Raw genomic sequence first — 24,541 nt, forward strand, 5'->3', positions numbered from 1 at the left:
AGGGTGAGATTATAAATATGCAGTATAACAAATGTTGTATAGATGCAAAAGATCACATGGAGTTCTTTTTAGTATAGCAGAATCTAAGTGTAGCAGAATCAATGTGGTCTTCTGCTGTTGCATCCTATCTCAAATTAAATCAAATCAAATTTTTATTTGTCACATACACATACATACAGGGTACGATATGCAGTGAAATGCTTTATGCAACTGTCCAGTATAAGAATAAAGAATATCAAAAAAATTAAAAAAAAAAAGCAAAAAAATAAAATGACAATAAAATAATAAGAAAGTATAAACTATATAAGAAAACTATATAAAAACTATATAAAAATTTGAAATATGTGGAGAATATGAAATAATGTATATACTAGTGCTGGGCAACGATTAAATATTTTAATCGCGTTTAATCGCATGATTTTTCTGCGATTAATCACGATTAATCGCAGCATCCGCAAAATTCAATAATGAAATCAAAAGTAGTGTATTGCATAATTTTATTCTTTCAAAGTACTTCTGTATGAACAAAAGTGCAATAACATTTGGTTTAAACAAATAAAGTGCTTTTTTACAGCAGTTAAAAGTTAGTAGCAGTTAACACTTCTTGTAAATCTTAACTGAAACATTAATGTAATCAAATTAAATATAACATTAACGTATAAATAAAACATTAAAACATTAATGTTTTATTAAACAATAAATAGATGTTTGCTGGCATCAACGGTGTGCATTGCATTTAATTGATACTTCAGACTCGAAGTTTTTAACAATTTAGCTTTGCAGTGGTTACAAATAGCTTTAGTTCTATCAACTCCACCGTGCGGAAAAGGTTTAAAATAGAAATGTCCATTTAAGATTTCCGTACCTTTTTCCATTTTTCTGTCCGCACCAGATATTTTCTGTTTCGCACTGTAGCTCTCTTAGACACACAACAAATGCTTTCATTGGATGAGACGCGTGATGACGCTCATCCCAAGCAGCCAGTAGCCTACTGATTAACACCCCACCCCTCCTGTGACCCATGGTTTGTGTTGTATTCGGTGGTATTATTACAGTCTATCTTTTTTTTTTTTCAAAATAAAAAGTACGTTAACGCGCGATAAACTAATTGTCGGCGTTAATTAATTAATGCGTTAACGCGATAAAAACGCGTTAACTTCCCCAGCCCCAGTATATACATATACATAAATATATATATATTGTAAATGTGTATGTTTTTTAAAGGTTGTCCTTAAAGTGACCAGGTGCAGTATGGTGTGTGAATAGTGTATAAAGTGTATAAAGTGGCACTGTGCTGTGCAAGTCCAGAGTGAAAGTGTCCTTAGAATGTCCAGGTGAATTATGGTGCACTTCACTGTGTTGTGTGTGTTCACTGTGTTGTGTGTGTTCACTGTGTTGTGTATTTTGACATGCTTTTCCACTCACCACGGTTCTAAGGGGTGTTTATTTGTTACCGTCACCCTCTTGTCAGCTTGAAAGACTGTGGTCATTGTCCTCTGACCTCCCTCATCAACAAGCTGTTTCTGCCTGCAGAACTGCCTGCCACTCATAGTGGGGGGTTTTTTTAACACCATTTGGTGTAAATTGTAGAAACTATTCCCTTGTTTAAAAATGGCAGGAGGTCAGCAATTTCTGAAATACTCAAACCAGCCTGCCTGGCACTAACAAGCATGCAACGGTCACTGAGATCACAGTCTAATATATAGCCATATACCTACTGAGACAGAGAGAGAGAGCGACTGAGAGAGATGAGAGAGAGAGAGAGAGAGAGAGAGAGAGAGAGAGAGAGAGAGAGACAGAGAGAGAGAAAGAGAGAGAGTGAGAGAGATTAAAGATAAATAAAGATCCGTACACACAGGTATACACTGTGTTCTGATGAACAGTATAGAAGATAAGAAGTATTTTCAGAAGATATGTATAATGTTCTGAATATTTATGAAGTTTGCACAAAACTGCAAATTACATGAAGTTTAATATCCCGATATCTCACTTCCATTATACATTGTCTTGTCGATGTAGTGGTGCTCAAACTACACGATTTATCGCACTCATTTTGTAAATTACACGAATCCTCAACAATAAGAGGCTGATCTCAACATTTCACGATTTCACACATAAAGCAACTTTTTCTCTGAATAGAGACAAAAAAGATGATCTTGCCATTTATGTTGTTTGTGCACTCATTTGTACAGAAAAAAAAAAACAGAAGACGAGGATGAGAATTGCCAGCGAGCGCGTGGAGACGTTTTCAAAGCCGTGCCTGTTGTTTTGTAGCAGGTTCGTTTTCTCGCACGATCTTACTTGTTGCTCTTCTTTCTTGTCATTCCTTGCCTTACATCGTTCGCACCACAAAAATGTGTGGCAGTAATTTCAAAACCCAGTTTAAAACTGCTAGATTCAACAGAACAGATCAAAAACTGGGTCACAACGAGTCTCTGAACTGCTCACATTTAATGATCTGGACTTTTTTCTTTTATAGATCTTAAGAATTTGTCTGTGACAGGAAAATCGAAGCTGCGATCATGTACTGTTCACTCAGCTTAATATCAGGGAAGTGATATTCTACTTCGCATTTATGCCTGTGACCTCCCATCGGCTCTGTAGCCTGTCCTCTCTCATGCGTCCTCTAATTGACATTAGCTGTTACAAGTAGCAGCTAACTAAATGTCAGGCCTGGTGATTAGTTTGTTGTATGGTTTGTCCTGTGTGTGTGTGTGTGTGTGTGTGTGTGTGTGTGTGTGTGTGTGTGTGTGTGTGTGTGTGTGTGTGTGTGTGTGTGTGTGTGTGTGTGTGTGTGTGTGTGTGTGTGTGTGTGTGTGTGCGTGTGTGTGTTTCAGGTTCTATAAATTAGAATCAGCCTTTTTTGCTTTCCTCATAGCTTTACACCTGACTCTCTAAGAGGCCTAACCTAGGATGCTGGTCGCTAAGCAACTGAGGCCTGCATCTGTCTCCCATGGGTGTTGGCTCATGAGTTAATGCAAGAGATTTAATGTATGTATCTAGTGTGATTAGTCATTTGTGAGGTTTCATTGAAGTTTCACATTACCTCTGAATAATTGTCATGACTTTTATCTCCACTTTGTATTTTGACCTCACAGATCAAACCGCTTTTGCCATTGGCAGAGGACGATTAGCATGTTTAACTCCGTCTGCTTTCTGCTTCATCTGTCAAACACAGGTGTTCCCTATCAGAGATAATGATTCTGATAGGTAAAGCCATAAATTAGGTGACATTGCTGCATTCTTTAACAGTTTTGTTGAAAGCCACTCAGCATCAGGACCAGAACTACCCGCTCCACCAAGGACATCACTGAAGAGTGATGGCACAGACCGTCTGCTCCAACACACACACTGCCAAGTTCCCAAAAATGGAAGAGAGACATGTGGGTGTTGGATAGACTTTCAAATGTAAAAATAAAATACTTCTTGGATCAGGTTGGTATCTGGAGAATTATTGCTGTTTGGCTGTGATTTTTAGTGAACTGATAAGAAATAAACTTCACTGGGACTCTTCAGTGAGGTGATCAGATTTTTCCTCTTACCTCTCTGCCTTTACTTTAGCATAGATACCCTTTAAATTCTAACTCTTCGGTGACTTCAGCACAGATACCCTTTAAATCCTGACTCTTCAGTGACTTAAGCTTAGAAACATTTTAAATTCTAACTCTTCAGTGACTTCAGCACAGATACCCTTTAAATCCTGACTCTTTAGTGACTTCAGCTTAGATACCCTTTAAATTCTGACTCTTCAGTGACTTCAGCACAGATACCCTTTAAATTCTGACTCTTCAGTGACTTCGGCACAGATACCCTTTAAATTCTGACTCTTCAGTGACTTTGGCACAGATACCCTTTAAATCCTGACTCTTCAGTGACTTCAGCAGAGATACCCTATAAATCCTGACTCTTCAGTGACTTCAGCACAGATACCCTTTAAATTCTGACTCTTCAGTGACTTCAGCACAGATACCCTTTAAATCCTGACTCTTCAGTGACTTCAGCACAGATACCCTTTAAATTCTGACTCTTCAGTGACTTCAGCACAGATACCCTTTAAATGCTGACTCTTCAGTGACTTCGGCACAGATACCCTATAAATCCTGACTCTTCAGTGACTTCAGCACAGATACCCTTTAAATGCTGACTCTTCAGTGACTTCGGCACAGATACCCTATAAATCCTGACTCTTCAGTGACTTCAGCACAGATACCCTTTAAATGCTGACTCTTCAGTGACTTCAGCACAGATACCCTTTAAATTCTAACTCTTCAGTGACTTAAGCTTAGATACACTTTCATTTCTGACTATTTAGTGACTTCAGCTGATCAGAAATACACATTGTCAGTGAGCTAACCAGGCATAGACTTCCTCATTGACTTCTCCCCAGTAACTGTGAACTGGTCAGTGATACATGTGTTCCTGATGATTCCTCCCTGACTCTTTGATAATCTGATCAGAGATATAATTTACCAGTAAATCTTTCAAGCATTGAGTTATGGTACAATTTACAAAGGACAGTTGATAGAGTTGACACTCTTTGCCCCTGACACTTCAGTTACTCTTCTCCCATGGCGCTTCAATAATCTCAGCTTATATATATATATAGATGTATATAAATTTCCCTCTTGCTCCTCAGGAGTTTAGACATCCTCCTCTGTGGCTTTTTAATAATCTGACACCCCCACCACCACCACCACCACCACACACACACACACACACACACACCACTGTTCCCTAACTCATCAGTGAGCTGATCAGAAAGAAACTTCTTCCAGATTCTTCTTTTACTGATTCGTCAGTGGCCAGTGAAACACATCTCCTTTCATTCTTCAGTGATACATTTACGACCAGTGAGCTGAGCTGAAGTCAGATTTTTTTCTCCTGTACTGTATATTCAGTGAGCTGAGCAGACATATATTTCACCCCTGACTCTTCAGTGAGCTGGGCAGAGATGCCCCTAGAAGTTGTTTTATTTAAAGCTTGACTCGATCTGAGTGATTACATGCTTCTGAATTTAACATCACTAGCTGCAGCCTCTGGCTTCTCCAGAAGCGTAATGCCATGTGCACTCACTCGCTGTCCTCTCCCTTAAAACTTGTGCACTTCATGTTTCTCTTTCCCAGTTTTGCCTAACCCCCTAGACTAAAGGGAAGACAACGAGCACTCCAAAGGCAGTGTGGAAATGTAAATAGACCAAATGGACATACATTTTTTTTGTTTTTAAAGTGGGTCATGGAATTAAATGACAGTATTTTTTAATTACACACACCAGCATTTTTTTTTTATCTAATCAGCCAAACCTGTGGTAGCAGTGCATTGCAAAAGATAAATAAATAAATAAAAAAGTTACATTTACAGCATTTGGTAGACGCCCTTATTCAGAGCATCTTCTCATCGCAGTTTATACAGCTGAGAACTTGAGGGTTAAGGGCCTTTCTCAAGGGCTCAGCAGTGACAGCTTCATGGGTCTGAGATTTGAACTCGCAACCTTCCGATCAGTAATCCGACAGCTTAACAACTAAGCTAAAACATGCAGATATTGCTCAAGAGCTTCAGGTTGTGAATGTATATATTTATATAGGATATTATATACAGTACACGTATGCATTAGTATACACTATGTACAGTATACTTTATATATACAGTGTGTGTGTGTGTGTGTGTGTATGTATGTGATGGATTTGGCAGAATGCTGGAATAATAGCTGAATAGGAATGAAGGGGCATGACATCAAACCCTTGACTACTGAGTGCACACACTGAATGCACAAAATTCCACACTCTTCCTGACACACAAGAAAACATACTCTTACGATTGCTGGTTCATACAGTGAGTTCTCTGCATCTTCGACAGGAGCTCCTGGCGGTTTACTTTTCCTGACTTGTATAGATGTGATGTACAATGGATATAAAAACACACCCCTGTTAACATGGCAAGGTTTTGCAATGTAAAAAAAAAAAAAATCCCAAGATAAATCATGTCAGAATGCTTTCCAGCCTCAGTGTGAACTTACAGTAACCTAGTTGCATAAGTTTGCACACTCCCCTAAAATAACACTTTGTTGAAACAGAGTTGATTTTGTTTATTACACCAGTCAGTGTTATTAGGTACTGTAGGAGTCTATCAGCATGGCATCTTGACATGACAATATTTTTCCACTCTTTCTTTCTAAACTATTCAGGCTTCAGTCACTCCACAGATTTTAGTTGGATTCAGGACAGGGCTTTGGGTAGGTCATTCAAGAACATTGATCTTCTTTTGGGTCATTGTTGTGCTGATAGATGAAATTCTGACTACCAGGCACATGAAACTTTTGCACTAAAATCGTCTGATATTTGTAGCTATTCATGATTCTTTCCACTGTGATTAAAGCCTGAGTTCTGGCTAAAGAAAAGCCCTAAAGCACCATGCTGCACAGTGGGTATGCTGTTTTTTGTTGATGTTCGTTTTCTTTTGTAAGTAACATACCGTTTGCGATTGGAATGAGTTTCAGACCATAACACATATTGACAGATGGTTTGTGGTGGTTTAGTTGAGCTTGAATGTATTTTGTGTCTAGTCACTCTCCTCTATAACACAGACATGTGACGAATATGAGAGGTTGTCACATGTAAAGAGGAATCAGTACTTGTCAGGTATCTTTGATGCTCTTTTAATGTCTCTTGGCAGCTTCCGTGGTAAGTTTTTATCTTGTCCTTTTGTGCATTTTGAAGAGACGTCCATGGTGTATCTACTGTAATGTTTTAGGAAAATTTTTATACCCCTCTTCTGGTCAATACATTTCAACAAGTGACACCATGCATGCGTTATAAGCTTCTGACAGACCGTGGTTTAAGCAGTCAGATAAAACCAACAAGGAGTGAAGAAAATCTCTCAGAAACAGCTGATTTTTATTTAGGGTTGATTTTTTTTTTGCATCACTAAAACCTGCCATTTTAACAGGTGTGTAGACTTTAAAATCCATTGTAGGAATATGTGTCTGTAGCAGCCTCTAACACCTGCATAATGTGCTGTTTGGTTATTATTCAAACCTTATTTACTGTTCACAGACAGCAAAATGTCCTTGCAGTGGTAAATGTGAGCACATCTGTTGTGTGTATGAAAGGTAAAGTTAGAATAATGGCCTGAACTCCACTTCATAACCTCCACTTGTCTACAATCACATACACAAGTTCAAACAGCCTCTCACACAAACAACTACTGGTAATGAAAGGCAAGTTTCATGCGAAAGTTTTGTGCCCTGTGCAACATAGAGGCAATTGACCTTGAAATGAACAGCAGCATTGGGGGACAGCACGGTATGAGTACATTTAAGAGCCATGCCCGGGTGCCAGGGGCCAGGCTGCTGCCTAATGACAGATACAGAGAACCATCCATCACCATGCCATAGCCAGGGCAAGTGACGGGGTAGGGCCTTAATCACCTCTCACACGTGCACCATACACTCTCTCTCTCTCTCTCTCTCTCTCTCTCTCTCTCTCTCTCACACACACACACATACACACACACACACACACACACACACACACACACACACTCACTATGTAAGTTTTCATAATAGATATATTCACATTCAGATCTTTCAAATTGAAAAGATGAATGTCTTCTCCCCTTCTCACATGATACAGTAAAGGGATTCTGCTTAAATGCATGCTTTTAACAATATATTTTATTTCACATACTGATTTATTATGCATGAAATTTCTTATTAAATGTAAAAACGAAGAAAACAAAGCATGTATAGAACAGGTGTTATTACAGCTTATTGGGAATACTGATATATCGTACAAAGAATTAAATCTAGCACACTGAATATCTTCTTAGTATACTTATATGTTTTGTTCAAGCCTCCAAACAAAAAGCTTTTAGGTGGTTTTCTAAGAGTGAGGTTTCCAACTGAGTTAAGCTTTTTTTCTGGTGTTTGAATCTCAGCTGTTCTATTGAGGATAATGTGCACTACATACTATAGATGCTACAGCACCATTATGTTCTACCCTATAAAGTGAGCACATTTGGTGAAAAGGACATTTGAGACTTTAAATGTATCATGGAATGGACTTACAGAGACTTCTTAAGATCCCTCCATTGGTCCATTTTCTGTACCACTTATCGTACACAAGGTCATAGGGAGCTTGGAGACCATCCCAGGGGACATACAGGATGTGGTGTAAAGTCATCGAAGGAAACATCCTTACACACGCACTCACACACTGTAGACAATTTAGAGATGCCAGTCAGTCTACAGCTTATGTCTTTGGACTGGGGAGGGAACCAGTGCACTTGGAGGAAGACCCTGAATTATTGTGAAGATTGTGCTGCCTCAAGCAAAAATTGCAAGTAAAATATTTATTTGGTCATAAATTGAGATTTGCGGTTTTAAAAATACATAATGATGTGATCTGATGTGATCACCAGTGGACAGTTTCTGGTCTAAAAGTCACAGTTGTCGTAAATCCTGCTGTAGAAACTGGCAAATTTTATTGCGATCAAGTAATAAATTAAAAAAACTCATATAGTCTAAAACATGCTTAAGAAAGCAACCTGCTTCAGTGGTTCATGAGACAGAAACATTCTACTGCTTGTTGTTGCTTATTAATATTCAGATCCATTTAAATACTAAAGTAATTCAGTTCAAATTCAGTTTTTATTAATACATTCACACGCACACACACACACACACACACACACATGCACGCACGTGCACTACTACAGAATATCTGATGCATCATTCACTGGATTCACTGGGCATTCTGAAAATCTCAAAGTAAAAGGATATTTATTTTTCCTCTTTTTCCACCCACACTTATGCTAAAATTCAGCTACTTGTATTCATGAGCACACACACATGCTGTGGTCTCTGTTTTAACATGAAACTTCTGAACGGACTTCTGCCCTGTGCTCTTGACCTCATTTGCATGTGACTTATTCCTCTAACACTCCTCCTGACTTAAGTCTAAGATCAGCCTTCTAATATGTATAAAGAAGCACAGGGACACTTGTGAGAACACATAAGTATGTGTATAACATGGCGTGAAGGAGTGTGTGTGTGTGTGTACAGCTGAGTCTCAGCGTCTATATTACTCAGACTGCTCTAGGTCTTTACTCCTGGCTGAGCATAAGGTTCGGCCGTGGCATTCTCGGCTTGTGCTTTGAAGCTCACGGCTGGCAGTTATCAGAGCAGAGCATGGCTTCGTCCGTGGCACTGACTCACAGATGTGCTCCTCCTTCTCTCTCTCCTCTCATCTGTGCACTGGTCCGGCTAGATGAACATGTGCGCAAGCTAATGGTGTTCTTATCGTTCCTGTGAGTGCTGAGTACAGCCTGTTAAGCTTGGAGCTTTTGTCATTTGCGTCGGCTAGGAGGAGACGTGCTGGGTAAATCCAGCTCTGTTTGGCTGATCAGGTCAATGAATCATCATGGTTCGGCGAGAGGCAAATGAACAGAAACTCTTCAAGTATTTTGCAAAGTACAGTCAAGAAAGAGTCAAATAAATGTGCCATATCTAAAATGGTGGAATCTGCATTTATTCTCACACTATATATTTGGGGATGTAATAATTCTGACACATCACAACAGCTTCTACAGGAACAAACTTTTTTAAATCCAGAATGTTCAGTCTAAATCTTTTCCTCTTAATTTGTATCTGTTAGGGAGTTTTTAACCTCATTTATGGCTCTGCATTTCCTGCTAGTTAGGACGGGCAAGTGGTGAAGTGTCCTTGGTCCATACAGTAGTAGGGATGCACTTATTTCCGGGGATTTCAGAACAGCGTAACAGATATTGCGTCATCAGGTAGGCGTGGCCTATTTGATGATCTAACCCTAATTCTAAACCTAACCGTAGTTTTTGGTTGTTTATTTGTTTTTGAAAACAGCTTAACCGTAAGATAATAAAGCATAATACAGTAGATATAAAATATGAAATCTACCTGTATGACTGTTTTGTCCTTCATTATCCATCGTAGGTGTACTCTTTTTTTTTTTTTTGAAAGAGGGCATTTTTCCAAGACCTCCAGAAACACGCCCACTTTACGTCGTGGTAACGAAACCCCTGGAATTTAGTCAATGCCGTCCATAGTAGGGGTATTAATACAACCACAGCTAGACAAAAACAAAATACCATTTGTGACAGTTTGCTAATCTAGGTTATGTCCCTGGTGCATTGAAGCATCTATTTCAGTGTCAAACAGTGACAGAATGAAGTGTAGTCAAAAAAAATCTGAATGTAAAAAGAACCCATCAGCCCTTTAATGGGAGTTGAGTATTTGAAAATAATGTTTGTTAAAAACAATATTTTCAAATTTTAAAAAAAATAAACCTTCATGGGATAGCATGGTGGTGCAGTGGGTAACACTGACAGCCCCAAGGTTCCCAGTTTGATCCTGAGCTCAGGTTACTGTCTGTATGGAGTTTCTCATTTTGTCCCCATGTTTGTATTGGTTTTCTTTAGATTATTTACTGTCCTCCCATCGTCCGTAAACATGCGGTTAGGTGGATTTCTTCTCTAAATTCTCCAATGTTCCTGGTATCCGTTCTGGAGCCACTGCAGAATAAAGCAGTTACTGAAGATGAATGAATGAATAAAGCTTTATGGGATATAAAGTGCTATTCATGTGACTTTATATTATTACAATTTACAGTACAGTAAAAGAGAAGTGCCAAAGCAATGGCCACCTCATGCTTTAATACACCTCTCCCTCGCATCCCAAGAGGCACTTAGCATGAGGTAGTGATTTCTAATGAATGTCCTTAATAATGAGAAATGCCGTTTGCACAATACCCAGAGTCTGCACACGCTGCAACTCTATCCCCTACTCAAAACCCTCCAGCGTGGAAACAGGCAATGGCCCCCGCCGAGGGAACCACCACCAACCCCAACCCGAAGACTGCGCTCAACTATTAATCAATGCCTTAATGAGATCTCATTCTCTGTACAAAATAATGGCCAGGAAATAGTTACCCCTTGAGTGTTTTGCTGTATTTTTGGTCTCAAAACTCTCAGCATATACACAAATGCTAAAAGAGAATGTCTTGCAGGAAATAAAATTAGATTAGCAGTTTTATTTATATAAAACTCCACAGTTCGGGGTGTGTTGTTTTGCTGTTTTGCTGTGGCAGTGAGGAGAAAAAAGGTGAAGTCCTCATGTAAAAGTACTCTGTAGCGATGAAGCATGAGTAGCATAAGCTTTTGGTCCTCTCGGGTTTATAACAGATAACAGATTCGTGTGCAGCTCCGAAGATTACTCGTATTTGGACAGGTTGTATTTCTGCCAAATATGCATTGTAAAACAGGAACAAATATGTTCTCTAGAAGATAGGTGTGTGTGTGTGTGTGTGTGTGTGTGTGTGTGTGTGTGTGTGTGTGTGTGTGTGTGTGTGTGTGTGTGTGTGTGTGTGTGTGTGTGTGTGTGTGTGTGTGTGTGTGTGAATATTGGTAAGGTGAGGAAGGTGAATCAGTATGCAGGTATGCATGAGTGTGTGGGAGGTTATACGCCTGTGCACCCGAGTGCATTTGTGTGTGTCTGCCTGTTTTTAGAGACTACAATCTGTTCTCTCATTTGCCTGTGTGACTGAGTATCTTGTGAGTGTTCAGGGATAAATTATAAGTCTTTTGGCTCTTTTTTTGTGCTTATAAGCATGTGGTCATGCATTAATATCTGTATCATGTCAGCCTCCATCTGTGTGCGTGTGTTTGTACCCACATGCATACATTCCCAGAGGGCTTTGCCCACTCCTCTCATGCTAGTTAAGGATCGAGGGCATTGCCCTGGTGATTAGCACAGCTGGCCACACCATATGCAGGCAGGACACTGATTCCCAGTGCATACAAGTGCAGAACAGCAGCACCTTTTCTCGACTGTGTGCTTCATTGACCGGAGAGCGTCTCAGCACTCACCTCAGAGCAAAACCCAGTTGTAGCGCACTTCCTTACCATCAACATGAAAGAGAATAGCTCACCAAAGACGTCTTTAAAAGCCCTGTTTGAAGACAAAGGGCTTTTTTTGGATTACCTTTGGATTTGAATTTTAGATCAGATCTTTTTTCTTTAATCCGACGTAGATGCTCTTCAAACACCTTGACACTTTCACTGCAAATATCAGTCAAAATGTTCAGGCGCAGGTCCACGTGGCGAATTTAAGGGATGTTTGATAGTAAGAACTACAAGGTCAGCTTAAAACTTGTACTCTTGCCCTTATCGGCCCTGTACTTAGGCTGAGTCCTTCCCACTTTTTTGGAAGGTTAAAGGTATAGTCGGAAACTTGTGCAGAATTTGAAACTTTGAACCAATAAGATATGTTTTTCAAAGCCACGCCCCCAAACAGATTAGAACGTCTGAATGCAGAGCAAGAGGCGGAGCTTTCTGAATTGACAAGCAGCTTGACTAAAAGTCAAGGAAAGACATTTCCATGTGCTAATTGGTTGGATTTTGGTGGCCACCTCTTTTTTTATTGTTTTCATTTCATCTGCAAGAATGTCAGATGAATTGCAACAAGTACTACAAAAAATGCCTTTTACAGTCTTAATTTTTGTTCTCAAGGTAAATCTGTTTAACGTCTTCTTAACCAGTAATATGTTTATTGTGACTGTAGTTGTTAACATAATCACAAATTGGCTGCTGTAGTAACAGATTTTACTATGCTATACAAACGAAAATGCAGCAAATCAGTGTTGGTGACCAAAAACTAAATAGTTTTTAAAGGAGATGGTCCACAGGAGAATCATTTACTCAGAAAATCAACCAAACCAAATTTCATGTTAAATGTAACCAACACTAACAAGCAATCAGTATAATTATTGCTTGTTATAATTGCTTATATAATTGCTTTTTACCTAGAGGTCAACAGTGGGTACTGCAACAAGTGCTAATTGAGGACCATTAGGGATCATGCTGTCCCATATGAGAGACGGAAAACAGAAAAGCGAACAGGGTTGCCAGATTTCATACTAGCACCTAAAACCATGCGTGAAAATGGGTTTTCAAGACTGCATGTAGTCTATTTTCATCTGCTTAAGAAGTTAGACAGTAGCCTATAGCATAAGTCAGGTGGTGTTTGAAATTATATTGTTATTAAAGTCAGCCTTTCTCGCACAATTCTATGATCACAACCTGGAACTACCTCAAACATCCCTTTAATGAGATCTGAATTTAAAGGAACGCGATTGAATAGAACTAAAAAACCCGAATCCCTAATCCTTATTTGGACTCACCATCTTAAAATACATTCTTTGAAATTCTCTTAGATTCTAAAATTTAAAATAATAATTAAAGAAAATCTTTGAAAAAAATGTCAAGGGCATCTTGGTAGCAAATGTGGTGTTTTTTATTTGTTTGTTTTTTTTGGTAAACTGCTCCCACACAGGACTCCATTTCACGTCGGTTTCATATCTCACTGCTTCTTCTTCTGTTTCATTTAAATGATTGCTGCGTTGTGTGCTCAGTAATTACATTGCACCCTCTTGTGTAGAATTTACAATTATGACAAATTATTTAAATTAGCTTAATAGAAGACTGGAAGTTGTTAAATTTTAGAATGCAGTCGACTGAATTAATTTACTGAATTAATTACAGTTTGTCGACCTTCGATTAATCATTAGCAACCCTAATTTTCATGAGATGTTTTTTTTTCTTTTCAGATTCCAGCTTTCCCTCTTAATCTGGCTTTGAGCTGACGGTATACAGTATGTTGTCAATGAGATGTACTTTACAGTAGCAGTCCTTTCAGAACAGAGTAATATAAAGGTTGAGGTTATTTAAGTGGATTCTATAATTAGTGTGATGAATGAACCTGAAGATTGTTGTGTGTGTAGTAAGTAATTGCACATTGTGGAAGGTGTGGTTGCCATGGATGTGGTGTTTATAGCCGTATTATTGCTTCTCTTAGTTTTTTCCACAGAGATTATTATGAGACTAGATTTACACTGCAATGTGTGCAGTATTACAGTATAGACTAATCTGTGTGTGTGGGTGGGTTGGTTGGGGTGTGTGTGGTGGGGGGTAGGGGTGTACTGTGGGTTGGTATGCGAATGTGTACAGTAAGGATGGTCCAGTCAGTGGCCTCTTCTTAGATTAATGGTGCAAGCTGAGAGGCAGTCCAGGCTAGCAGCGCCTTGATTTATTCACCACTTAACACTGATGAAGCTTCCAACAGCACACACTGTTATGTTGGCAGCACATTTTTCTTTATCACATGGCTTTGCAAGCCTACATTTGCGTTTGTGTGTGTGTGTGTGTGTGTGTGTGTGTGTGTGTGTGTGTGTGTGTGTGTGTGTGTGTGTGTGTGCGTGTGTGCGTGTGTGCGTGTGTGCGTGTGTGCGTGTGTGTGTGTGTGTAATGAAAGGCTTTTGTTTTAATATGAATATATGCTTGTGTTCTTATTGTTTCAAGATTGTGCGTCTGTGTGTTTGTAATGAATAAAATCAGACTGCCAGTGTGGGACAGTTTTTTTTTATTCTACTCTTTACACTGCCATATAGCAAAGCTATGATTACGAAAGAGAATTGATGTTATTCACAAGGGCTCGATATGCTTTCAGAATGCATCTCTTAGTCATAAGCTGCCAATTGAAGAAAATTATCCAGCTAACACTTGCTGCCCGTGCATAGCTGCACTAAGACTCTCTAAATACAAGAATGCATTGGAGTGCATCGCTCCTGTGTCAAGGTGAATACGACCTCATTAGAGGAAGCCAGAGGTGATCTTTACAGCTAGGGAGGAAAAAAACTACATACAAATGAAGATTTCTCAATTTGTCAGGCTGGCTTGCATTTTTGCAGTGTTTTTTAGTGTTTATGTGGGTTAATTTGTGTTTTTGTGAATGTGAGATAAAGTCTAGGAGTCTTAATAGCTCTTTACACAGATGTTTGTGTAAAGAGCTATAAAGTCTAGGAGTCATAATAGCTCTTTACACAGATATGTTGCTGTTGCTAAATCTGACCTATTGCCTTGACCTTTCTTCTGTTCTGATGTTATCTTAGAATCCAGACATCGTCCTGGTGCACTACTTAAACGTGCCAGCCATAGAGGACTGTGGGAAACCATGCGGTCCCATCCTGTGCTCCATCAACACAGACAAGAAGGAATGGGCCAAGTGGACCAAGGAGGAGCTTGTGGGGCAGCTCAAACCAATGTGTGAGTATTTTCTCTGTCCTGTCCTTCACCTTCATTCACAGCACTCACCTGTGAACATTCAGGTGTACGAATACTGATTTGTTCATCCATTAATCATTAGTAAGATTTTTACCCTGGTCAGGGTCATAGTGGGTATTTGCAGAACACTGGGAATGAGGCAGGAGTAAACCCTAGATGGGAAACTAAGGTTAATGCACCAAAACACATACACAGCTCTTTATTATCTGGAGTGACCTACAATTCTGTAATTTTATGCATCTGAGCAGTTGAGGGTTAGGGGCCTTGCTCAAGGGTCCAAGAGTGTAGCTTGGTGTTCCTGGTATTTAAACTCACAATCTTTGAGTCAGTGGTAATACCTTAACCACTGAGCTACCACACACACATACAGCAAGAATACAAAAATCTCCACACAGACAGTAAACCAAGCCAAGGATTTAACCTGAGACCCTTCAGTGTTATATTGATTCTATAAGATAAAGCCAGAGATCATATTAAAGGTTTTTCTAGTTTTTCTAGTGCTTCTTTTCAGAATAATACAATATGACCCTGAAGTTTCAATTAATAGAACTGTAACTAATCCAAATTAAAGGCATGTGATGGGAGTTTAGGGATGTAGGGTATGATGGTTAAAAAGTAATTCAGAACGTATACAATTTTTCATTGCAATTTGCCTCACAGACAGCAGAGGGCTCTAAAATGTATATAAACCGCTCATTTAAGATCATTAGTATCCTGTTTGTACTCAAACCCATTCTATTGAGACCCATTAGATCTATTAGACTTTGGGTTTTTTAAAAATCCCTTAAGGTTTTTCTTTTACATCCCTTTGTGTTAAATATCCTTGCATGCATCATATCCTATTGGCTTTATGCCCTGGTAGTGTTTAATGAGAAGCTGATGCTACAAACCCATTATAACAAGATTTTGAGGTAAACAGGAAGTTTTTTGTTGGCCCAGCAACAGGTGCGTTCTTTAAGATGTTCCTATGTTTTCGGATCTGGGTGTGCCACTCGTCTGGGCCTCCTCTCTTGTTTGGCTAGCACACTGAGCATGCGCTGGCTTCCCGGCATTCAGTGGAGGAGGGCAGCAATGTTATTGATTGATGAGTGTGTGTAGGAGGAAGAGTGTCTGACTCACTAGAAATCCTTCACACATATGCTTCCCGCCGGAGTCTCCTTATAGAGAAACACAGGATGTTCTTTGGTGCATGTGGGTGTTTGTAAAATAAGAAAAAAGTGGTCCAGGTCATAGAGTGGATCTGGGGACACATCTTTAATTAGGCCAGAGCAGGAAGAGCAGAGGTATGACTTCATTTGCCTGGTATCTTGTAAGGACACGTCTGTGCCTGAGGAACTACACAGAACTTTTGAACTGGGACGACACTGTCATTGTAATGAATATATGAATCCACCTCTTTGCTGTCAGCAGTTTTGGAGGCAAAGAGGCAGCTTTTGAATGCAGACAGCATTCTAAACACACATGCACATTGCCATCACCTTCTGTGGCAATCAATTAAATGCCCCCCACCACGACTTCAGGACAGATGCATAAACAAAAGTTGTTTATTACACCTGCTGTCTGATCTGCATTTAACAATTTGCAGTAATGCATTAAGTCATTAACTTTTTAAAGCCTGTGAACAATGGCAGAAGGTTGAAACATCTCGTATCAGCTTTGCTACATTGCCAGTCCAATGACTGCAATTCCAATGACTGCTACTGTCTCTGTCCATGGTGTCAGGTGACCAGAAGAAATACAGCTGAAGAGCAACAATACCACCTAGTGGAAGCGCTGTGGATGTGCAGCTTCCTGTCAAGCCAATATGATTTTCAGCAGATAAATTGTACACAGTATTATCCTTGCATTATTCATGTGTACATTATACATCAGGCCTACAACTGTAACAGGGTCCCCTGAGTGGCCTGTATGTTACACAAACAGCTTCCATTCATAAGCGAGGAACGGAATATTTAAGTATCCCCATAATTCTCAATGTGACTGTCGAGGAATTTCTCAGTCCTCATAGGAAAGGTGCTCGTGTTGCCTTTTTTCTCTGCAAGTTATCTTTAGTTTTATGCTTCTACAAATCATATCATTACATTTAATACTGTGCAATACGTCAATACTTCCTTCATCATCTTTACAGGGTTATTTTTTTCTGTGGAAATACAGATATTCAATTCAATTCAATTTTATTTGTATAGCGCTTTTAACAATGGACATTGTCCTTAAGATTCATATGTGCTTGAATAAATGATCTTGCTTAAGTTCATTCATTCATTCATTCATTCATTCATTCATTCATTCATTCATTCATTCATTTTCTACCGCTTATCCGAACTTCTCGGGTCACAGGAAGCCTGTGCCTACTGTATCTCAGACGTCTTTGTGCATCAAGGCAGGATACACCCTAGACGAAGTGCTAACCCATTGCAGGGCAGTCTTGCTTAAGTTCTGCACTTCTATTTCAACATTTGCAATTGTGGACAATTCATCTATTTTTTTATGTCATTATCTTAACAACAACACACACTTCTGAATAACATGGGTATATTTAAGGCCAGGCTTTTAAAATAAGTGCTGTCTAAGTAGCATTAGACGTCACAAGAAGTCCAGCTTGACTCACATCACACAGCTAATGTAATGAATTAACCCACAACCATGCCTGATACGTATCCCAATTTCTGTAAACACCCTAGGCCTGTGAGGCAGCAATACTGCCCGCTGTTCTACCATGCCGTATGCTCTAACTTCTAATTCTAATTTATTTATCCTGAAGGTTTAAGTGGCAGCTTTGTGCTTAAGTTCTTCCTATAACACTATACAGCGACACAGAAAATGTAAATACTATAACTAATAGTTTCTTTCGATTAAACTCAAGCAAAAACTCTTATTTCAAATCTTCTCTTCTGATGTCAAATTGAAAAGCATCAACCTACCTACTGTGATTGGCCCATACTGTGATTAATTGCATTAAGGTGAGACACAGTCTACATCTCAAAAAAACACCATTGTTCTGGATAGTAGTCTACTGTATGAAGTAACAGATGGTGGCACACAATTGTGTATAAAAGTGTGCAATTTGGGGACGTACTCACAGGTGCACCTGTTTCCCAGAAGACAGCGCTATCCATAACCGTCCTCCAACTGCACTCTTTTTGTAAAATGGAAAGGCATAGAAAGGCACCTCTTATGTGTAGCTGCATTCAGATTTAAAACTGAAGTGACAAGGCATGGCCTGTATTTATTTATTTATTTGTTTGTTTGTTTGTTTGTTTGTTTGTTTGTTTGTTATTAGTATTATTATTAAAATGAACAGTATCACTTTTCCCTTCAAACACTGGAAACCACTTTGGAGAAAACACCAGAGGTAGAAATGCCAGCACTGTCAGCATGGTCTGAATTCTGGCTCCTCAAGTTCACAATTAAAATCAATTACAGACTTTTGTTGTGTCCTTTGGAACCTCAATCCATATATCAGTATCAACCAGATGCCCAACCTTTCTGGCAAGCTTTCTAAAAAAATAGAAATGAAATAAAAAGTTAACATAATAAACCGGATTTAGTGCATCGCATGTTAATTTTTGTATTTGTATTAGTTTAGAATGCATTATTTGTTCGTTCTGAATAACACTGTATATTCATATTTCTAGTACACACTCAGGAACAACATACAGTGTCTGAAGCAAATGTACCGAACAGTTCTATACTGTATAGGCTGCCATGCCAAGTCATGTGACTAGGTGGTTATTGATTGAATATTTTGGCATGGGCTAAGTCAGAGAGACAATGATGCCCTGATTATACATCGCTGTCATTCTCCATACTTCAGCAAGAACATACTTACATATGAAGGAATGCACATGCCAAAGCCGTGAGGTGTTTAAAAGACAAATAGATTATATCTGACCATAGAAAGTGTTGCACGGGCTATAAAATCTACCTTCCAAATACTAATTTATTGTATTTCACAAGCAGAGAGATCCTCCTGCATATGACTGTTTCTGACTCGAGCTGCTTCACTGCTCCCTCCGGTCTCACTATGATGTCTTGCTTAGTTCAATGAAATTGTTTGGAAGTTTATTTCAGAGTGGGTGTAATGCGTTATGGCAGGTTGCAGGGTTTTTCTGGCCAAGTGCAGAGCTCATTGGGGCACAGCCACTTGCTGTGTGTGACAGCTGCTGTGCTTTCTTTTGGTGCTTATTCATACAGCAGCATGCTTTTATCTCTCTTACTCTGCATGCCTCTGTTGTTTTCTGCCTCTCGCACTCTCCACCCCTCTGTGACTTCACCCTGCTTTACGAGAGGTGAAGGAAGAAAGCCAAGCTCATATTAGGGACTGCCAAAATGTTTGATATTCTAAATGTGCTCTGCTCCAGAAATATGTTTTTTTTTCTGTATGAGAGCAGGATGTAGTGCTACAACAGGACTATTAAGAGTGCACACTTAACTGCTGCACTCTTTTTTCTAAAAGGTTCTTTAGAGATTTCTAACCTGGAACCTTTTACAGTTTTCTGGTTTTGAATGCTTAATGTTTTCAAGAGGAAGGTGGCATCACAGATGGAAAGAATAGCCATAATTCCTACAATAATTATCCATGTAAAATACATCGATTCTAATTAAAATAATAATAAAATAAATAATTAAATAATTAAATAATTAAAATAATAATGAAATATTTATTGAATAGGAGCCATGTCATTTGCCAACAGTGAAGCTACAAACCATGTCACATGACTGTCATTTTCCCTGGATTTGATTTAAAAAAAAAAAAAAACCCCAACCTAAGGATTTGCAGAATAAATCTGTACATCAGTCTAACCTCATTCTAATCATCTTGTTAATTTTGCCTACATGTTGGAGCAATAGAGTTTTTTAATACTCAAACTTTTCACTCACAGAATGATTGAACTTCATATTATTTATTTCAGCTTTTGAGGTTTAAACCGAAGATTAGTATTACATTTCTGATCAGAGATAATAAGGAGATCAAAACTTTTCAATAATTATAGTATACTATTCAATATTGTAATAAATATTTGAATCTTGTATATTAATTTAATATATCAATGGCAGGACAGAGCCCAAAGCAATAACAATTCGAAACAAAGACATTTGTCAGTGTACACAAAAAAAAAGAACATGAAAAGAAAAGAAAAATGAAGACAAAATACGAGCTGTGCACCACTGAGAGGGCTCCCTAACTGCAAAAATAAATTATATATATATATCTTTTTTAATTCAAATTCAATAATTAAAAATTTGGTCAATGGTATTGGTGAATGATGTTGTGTTAGACTTATATTAGACCTAGAAAGGGATCATATAGGTTTGGCAGGTGCACTGTACCTGACAACTGTGTCTCCTCTCATTCTTGGTAGTTCATGGCATCAAGTGGACTTGCAGCAATGGGAACAGCAGCTCTGGTTTTTCGGTGGAGCAGCTGGTGCAGCAGATACTAGACAGCCATCAGACCAAGCCTCCTCCCCGGACTCATAACTGCCTCTGCACTGGCACACTCGGTAAGGGACAGAAGGGAGACACAGAGATGGGCCAAAAGAGAAAAACAGGTATAGACAGAAGAATTGGTAAGAATGGTAGAATGAAAATGTTCAGGTTTCATGTACATTGCACTTGCTAGACTACATGCGTAATGTAATAACTGACTATATTTTAATAAAGTACAAAATGCCTTGTAATAATTAGACCACTAGGGGGCAATATTCTCAGTGACAAGTGCTAGATTATTTCATAGTGCTACTAAGAAAGGTTAGAGATTATTTATTGTTGATGTATTGATTAAGTTACATGCACAAAAAATGTCATATCAAAAAATTTCATATCTTGCGTTAGAGTTGAATTAGTTTGTTTTATTGATTTATGGATGAAGCCTGCATGATCATTTGATCTCATTGTTTTCTGCTATGCAACAAGGAGTCACAACCCATTAGCATTTAATGATTGATATGACATATCTGGAGAAAGTCTTATTGTACTTTATAATGGAGACTGAAGATTTTGTTTTCATTCTAGGAATGTTGCTTTTCTAACCTCTTTTTTCTATGTCTCTGTCAGGTGCTGGGAGCAGCGTGCACCACAAGTGTAACAGTGCTAAACATCGTATCATCTCTCCTAAATTGGACCCTCGCACTGGCACCTACAGCAGTGGTCACTCCGAGCTGCAAAACAATGACGTGTCAGAAGGCAAAACAGAACACAGCCATGCTGGTGGAAAAGCAGGCACAGGGGCCACAGGAGGGGGAACATCACGGGAAAAACGTAATGGAAAAGTGCATAAGCCTGTATTACTGCACCAGAATAGCACTGAGGTCTCATCTACCAACCAGGTGGAAGTTCCGGATACAACCCAGAGCTCACCTGTGTCCATCAGCAGTGGTCTAAACTCAGACCCTGATATGGCTGACAGCCCTGCTGTTACCGGAATGAGTCACGTGGCCTCAGTACTGAGCAGCCTATCTCAGAACGTCTTCATGTCAGAAGTACCTGGTGATCCGGTCTACAACATGTCCCCCACAGGAAGTGCTAATGCTCACCTTATGGGACCTGATGCCACCTCCCATGGACTGGTGCTTACTGTCTCCTCTGACAGCCATAAGTTTGCCTTTCCGGGCAGTGGGGGCACAGAGACAGGCACACCAGGGGCCTCAGATGGACTCGCTATGCTGTCTGCAGCTGGAGTCTCTGAGGAGCTTGTCCTCTCAAGCAGCCTGGATTCAAGCAACATCAAGCTGCCAGAGACCACAATGAACTTTGATCCAGACTGCTTTCTGAATAACCCAAAGCAGGGCCAAACTTATGGGGGCAGTGGGCTAAAGCAAGAGAATGGCTCTTCAGGTACCATGGCTAGCTCCAACGGCCTGCAGCACTCTCCATCAATGTCCAACTCCAGCTTCACCTTCAACGCGGACATCATCAAGAACATCAAGACTGAGGACACCTCCTTCGAGCAGCAACTGGCCAAAGAAAGCGGCTATCAGATGGGGACAGTAGTAAGCTGTAGCGTTTCCAATGGTTCAAGCTCTCAAGGCTCACTAACGTTAACCCCAGCAGGCTCACTACTGCCTTCTGGAGGAGGACTGAGTCCCAGCACCACCCTGGAGCAAATGGATTTCAGTGCCATAGATGCAAAACCTGACTTTTCTTCCAGTACATCAGTGGGTTATGAGCAGGCAATGAGCAACACTCATCTGGCCCATCAAAGCCACTCACCCAGTTTCTTCCTTCAGGACACACCACAGTCAGCTCAGAACCAGCAAGGCAGGCAAAATTCAGGCCAGAAGAGCCATTTGCTGGAGCACAATTCCCATGACAGGGCCTATATGGGCTTACAGGTGGTAAAAACAGACTCACCTGGTACCAACGGCCATCTCCACCACCACCATGGTCACCAGAACCAGCACAGACCCACCTGCAATGGAAACTCTGCTGCAGATAACCAAGGGCAGAGTGGATCTCTTCAACTACTACAGTATCCAGGAGGCTTTTCTAGCCTTGGGACAGAGCATGAGGATGTGGTTGGTCATGATCAGGCTGGCAGTACAGCTTCCAGTCAGGCCAGTAGTGTTGAGACCAGATCAGATGGCTTGCTCAAGCCTGGGGATCACCTTCAAGCCTGTGCAGGGGGCAACACAGAGGGCGGCGGATCAGAGCACTACCTGCAGCAAGGTTCTGAGAATGGAGTAAGTAATGAAGCTATAGCTCTCAGGAACGGGAATTCTAGTGACAACACTAATGGCCAACAGCAGCTGCAGCCTCTTCTGCAGGGGGCTGGGCTGGTACAGGGGCTCTACAATACGGTGGGGACCCACCAGGGTCTAAACGAAGCTGGAACTGGCAGTACCGGGGGCACTGGCATGGAAATCAGCCTCGATCACTTTGACATCTCCTTTGGCAACCAGTTCTCTGATCTCATCAATGACTTCATTTCAGTGGATGGAGGAGTCACTGCTGTGGGTTCTGGTGGGGCAATTTATGCCCATCAGCTGGTTGCACCACCTGGCTCGGATGGGCAGACAGCCTCAGGAGCAAACCATCAACAAAGCCAAGGGGATGGGAACAACAGAGTAACAGGATATAGCACTTCTGACCTCTGCCTCCAGCCGTGCTGCAGTCCCCAGGGTCTAGGTGGTGGAACAACTGGTGCAGGGGCTTCAGGGGACACAGGCTCACTTTCCTACATGCATGTAGCTGACGTTGTATCGGCAGCAGTGGCACAGGGCACACTGGGTATGCTGCAAGCCACCGGGAGGCTCTTTATGGTGACTGACTACTCTCCAGAATGGTCCTATCCAGAGGTGAGTTCATTTAACTGCAAGCTTGTCATTTACTGAATTTATTTAACCATTTTTATGTACACTTATTTAAAAAATGTAGAATGTTAAATACATTATAAGCAACATGCAAACCATTCCCCACCTCTCATTGCACAATTTTTCTGAGGAGTTTTCCAGAACAGATTCTAGGTTTCAGCTTCAGACAAGCAAGCTTTGAATCTTAATGTATGTAGTGTATATGTAGTGACAAGTGATTGGTATCAATGCACATGTTGAACTGACAAAACATTGTAAAGGAAAGCTACAGAACAGCAACAGTTTACAGCGTTGATATGCACGTCATGTGACAGAAAAACAGTTTCGAAAGAAAATGACCACACACCAGACATTTATTGTTGTTCTCATTTTTGACCTATACCCTTAAATTGCTGAAAGAAGTTTTGTGATTTGAAAGTTTGTTTTGTTGGAGGCATGTGGCATCTAAACTTTTCAATCCTAGAGTTTTTTTTTTATTGATGTGGGCAACATTCTTGTGGTAAAAGTAGCTTTATTTTTGGGAAAGAGTTTGGCTTTAAAATCCATCATTTAAAAGGTAAGGGTTATGATTTTGATGTTATAATGATTTTTATGTAAATTATGACAAAGCTGAAATATCTAGGGTTCCCGGGGAAAGGCTGAAGCTTTAACAGTGGTGAACTTTGTTGCTAAACCACAAAGTTCACTACTATTTACAAAACATGCTGCATCCGCATTGTGGATGTCCCCACACGACCCTCACACACACACACACACACACACACACACACACACACACACACACACACACACACACACACACACACACACACACACACACACACTTTACCCTCCTGTTTTTCCTATCTTGCACATGCTCTCTTGCACATTCAGTCAATTGCTGTTTTGCACACCACATTTCACTATCTCATCAAACTGCTGCTATTACAAAAGTGTAGATATGTTTAAACAGAACCCTCTTGTTCAGTTTCCTAAATTTTTGCACAATATACTGTACATATACAGAACATACTATAGCTGTTTTGTCTCGCACTGTGTGCACAAGGTTGCACAGATGCACTTTATGAGGCTAGGACAACTTA

General features: G+C 40.0%; 1 protein-coding gene across 7 annotated transcripts in view; it reads left to right on the plus strand.

The window, feature by feature from the left end:
- Positions 1–24,541, plus strand: part of camta1a (calmodulin binding transcription activator 1a) — a 380,235-nt gene that overhangs the window by 319,186 nt on the left and 36,508 nt on the right. For 5 of the 7 annotated variants that reach the window (XM_047807177.1, XM_027170434.2, XM_047807178.1 and 2 more), the window contains 3 exons: positions 14,976–15,129; positions 20,511–20,699; positions 21,205–23,444. In XM_047807177.1, the coding sequence (XP_047663133.1) occupies positions 14,976–15,129; positions 20,511–20,699; positions 21,205–23,444 (2,583 nt within the window). The remainder of the gene's footprint in view (positions 1–14,975; positions 15,130–20,510; positions 20,700–21,204; positions 23,445–24,541) is intronic. The other 2 variants (XM_047807180.1, XM_047807181.1) reach the window with 1 other exon arrangement.

The sequence above is a fragment of the Tachysurus fulvidraco genome, chromosome 23, assembly GCF_022655615.1.
Source record: "Tachysurus fulvidraco isolate hzauxx_2018 chromosome 23, HZAU_PFXX_2.0, whole genome shotgun sequence".
In the NCBI taxonomy this organism is placed as follows: Eukaryota; Metazoa; Chordata; class Actinopteri; order Siluriformes; family Bagridae; genus Tachysurus; species Tachysurus fulvidraco.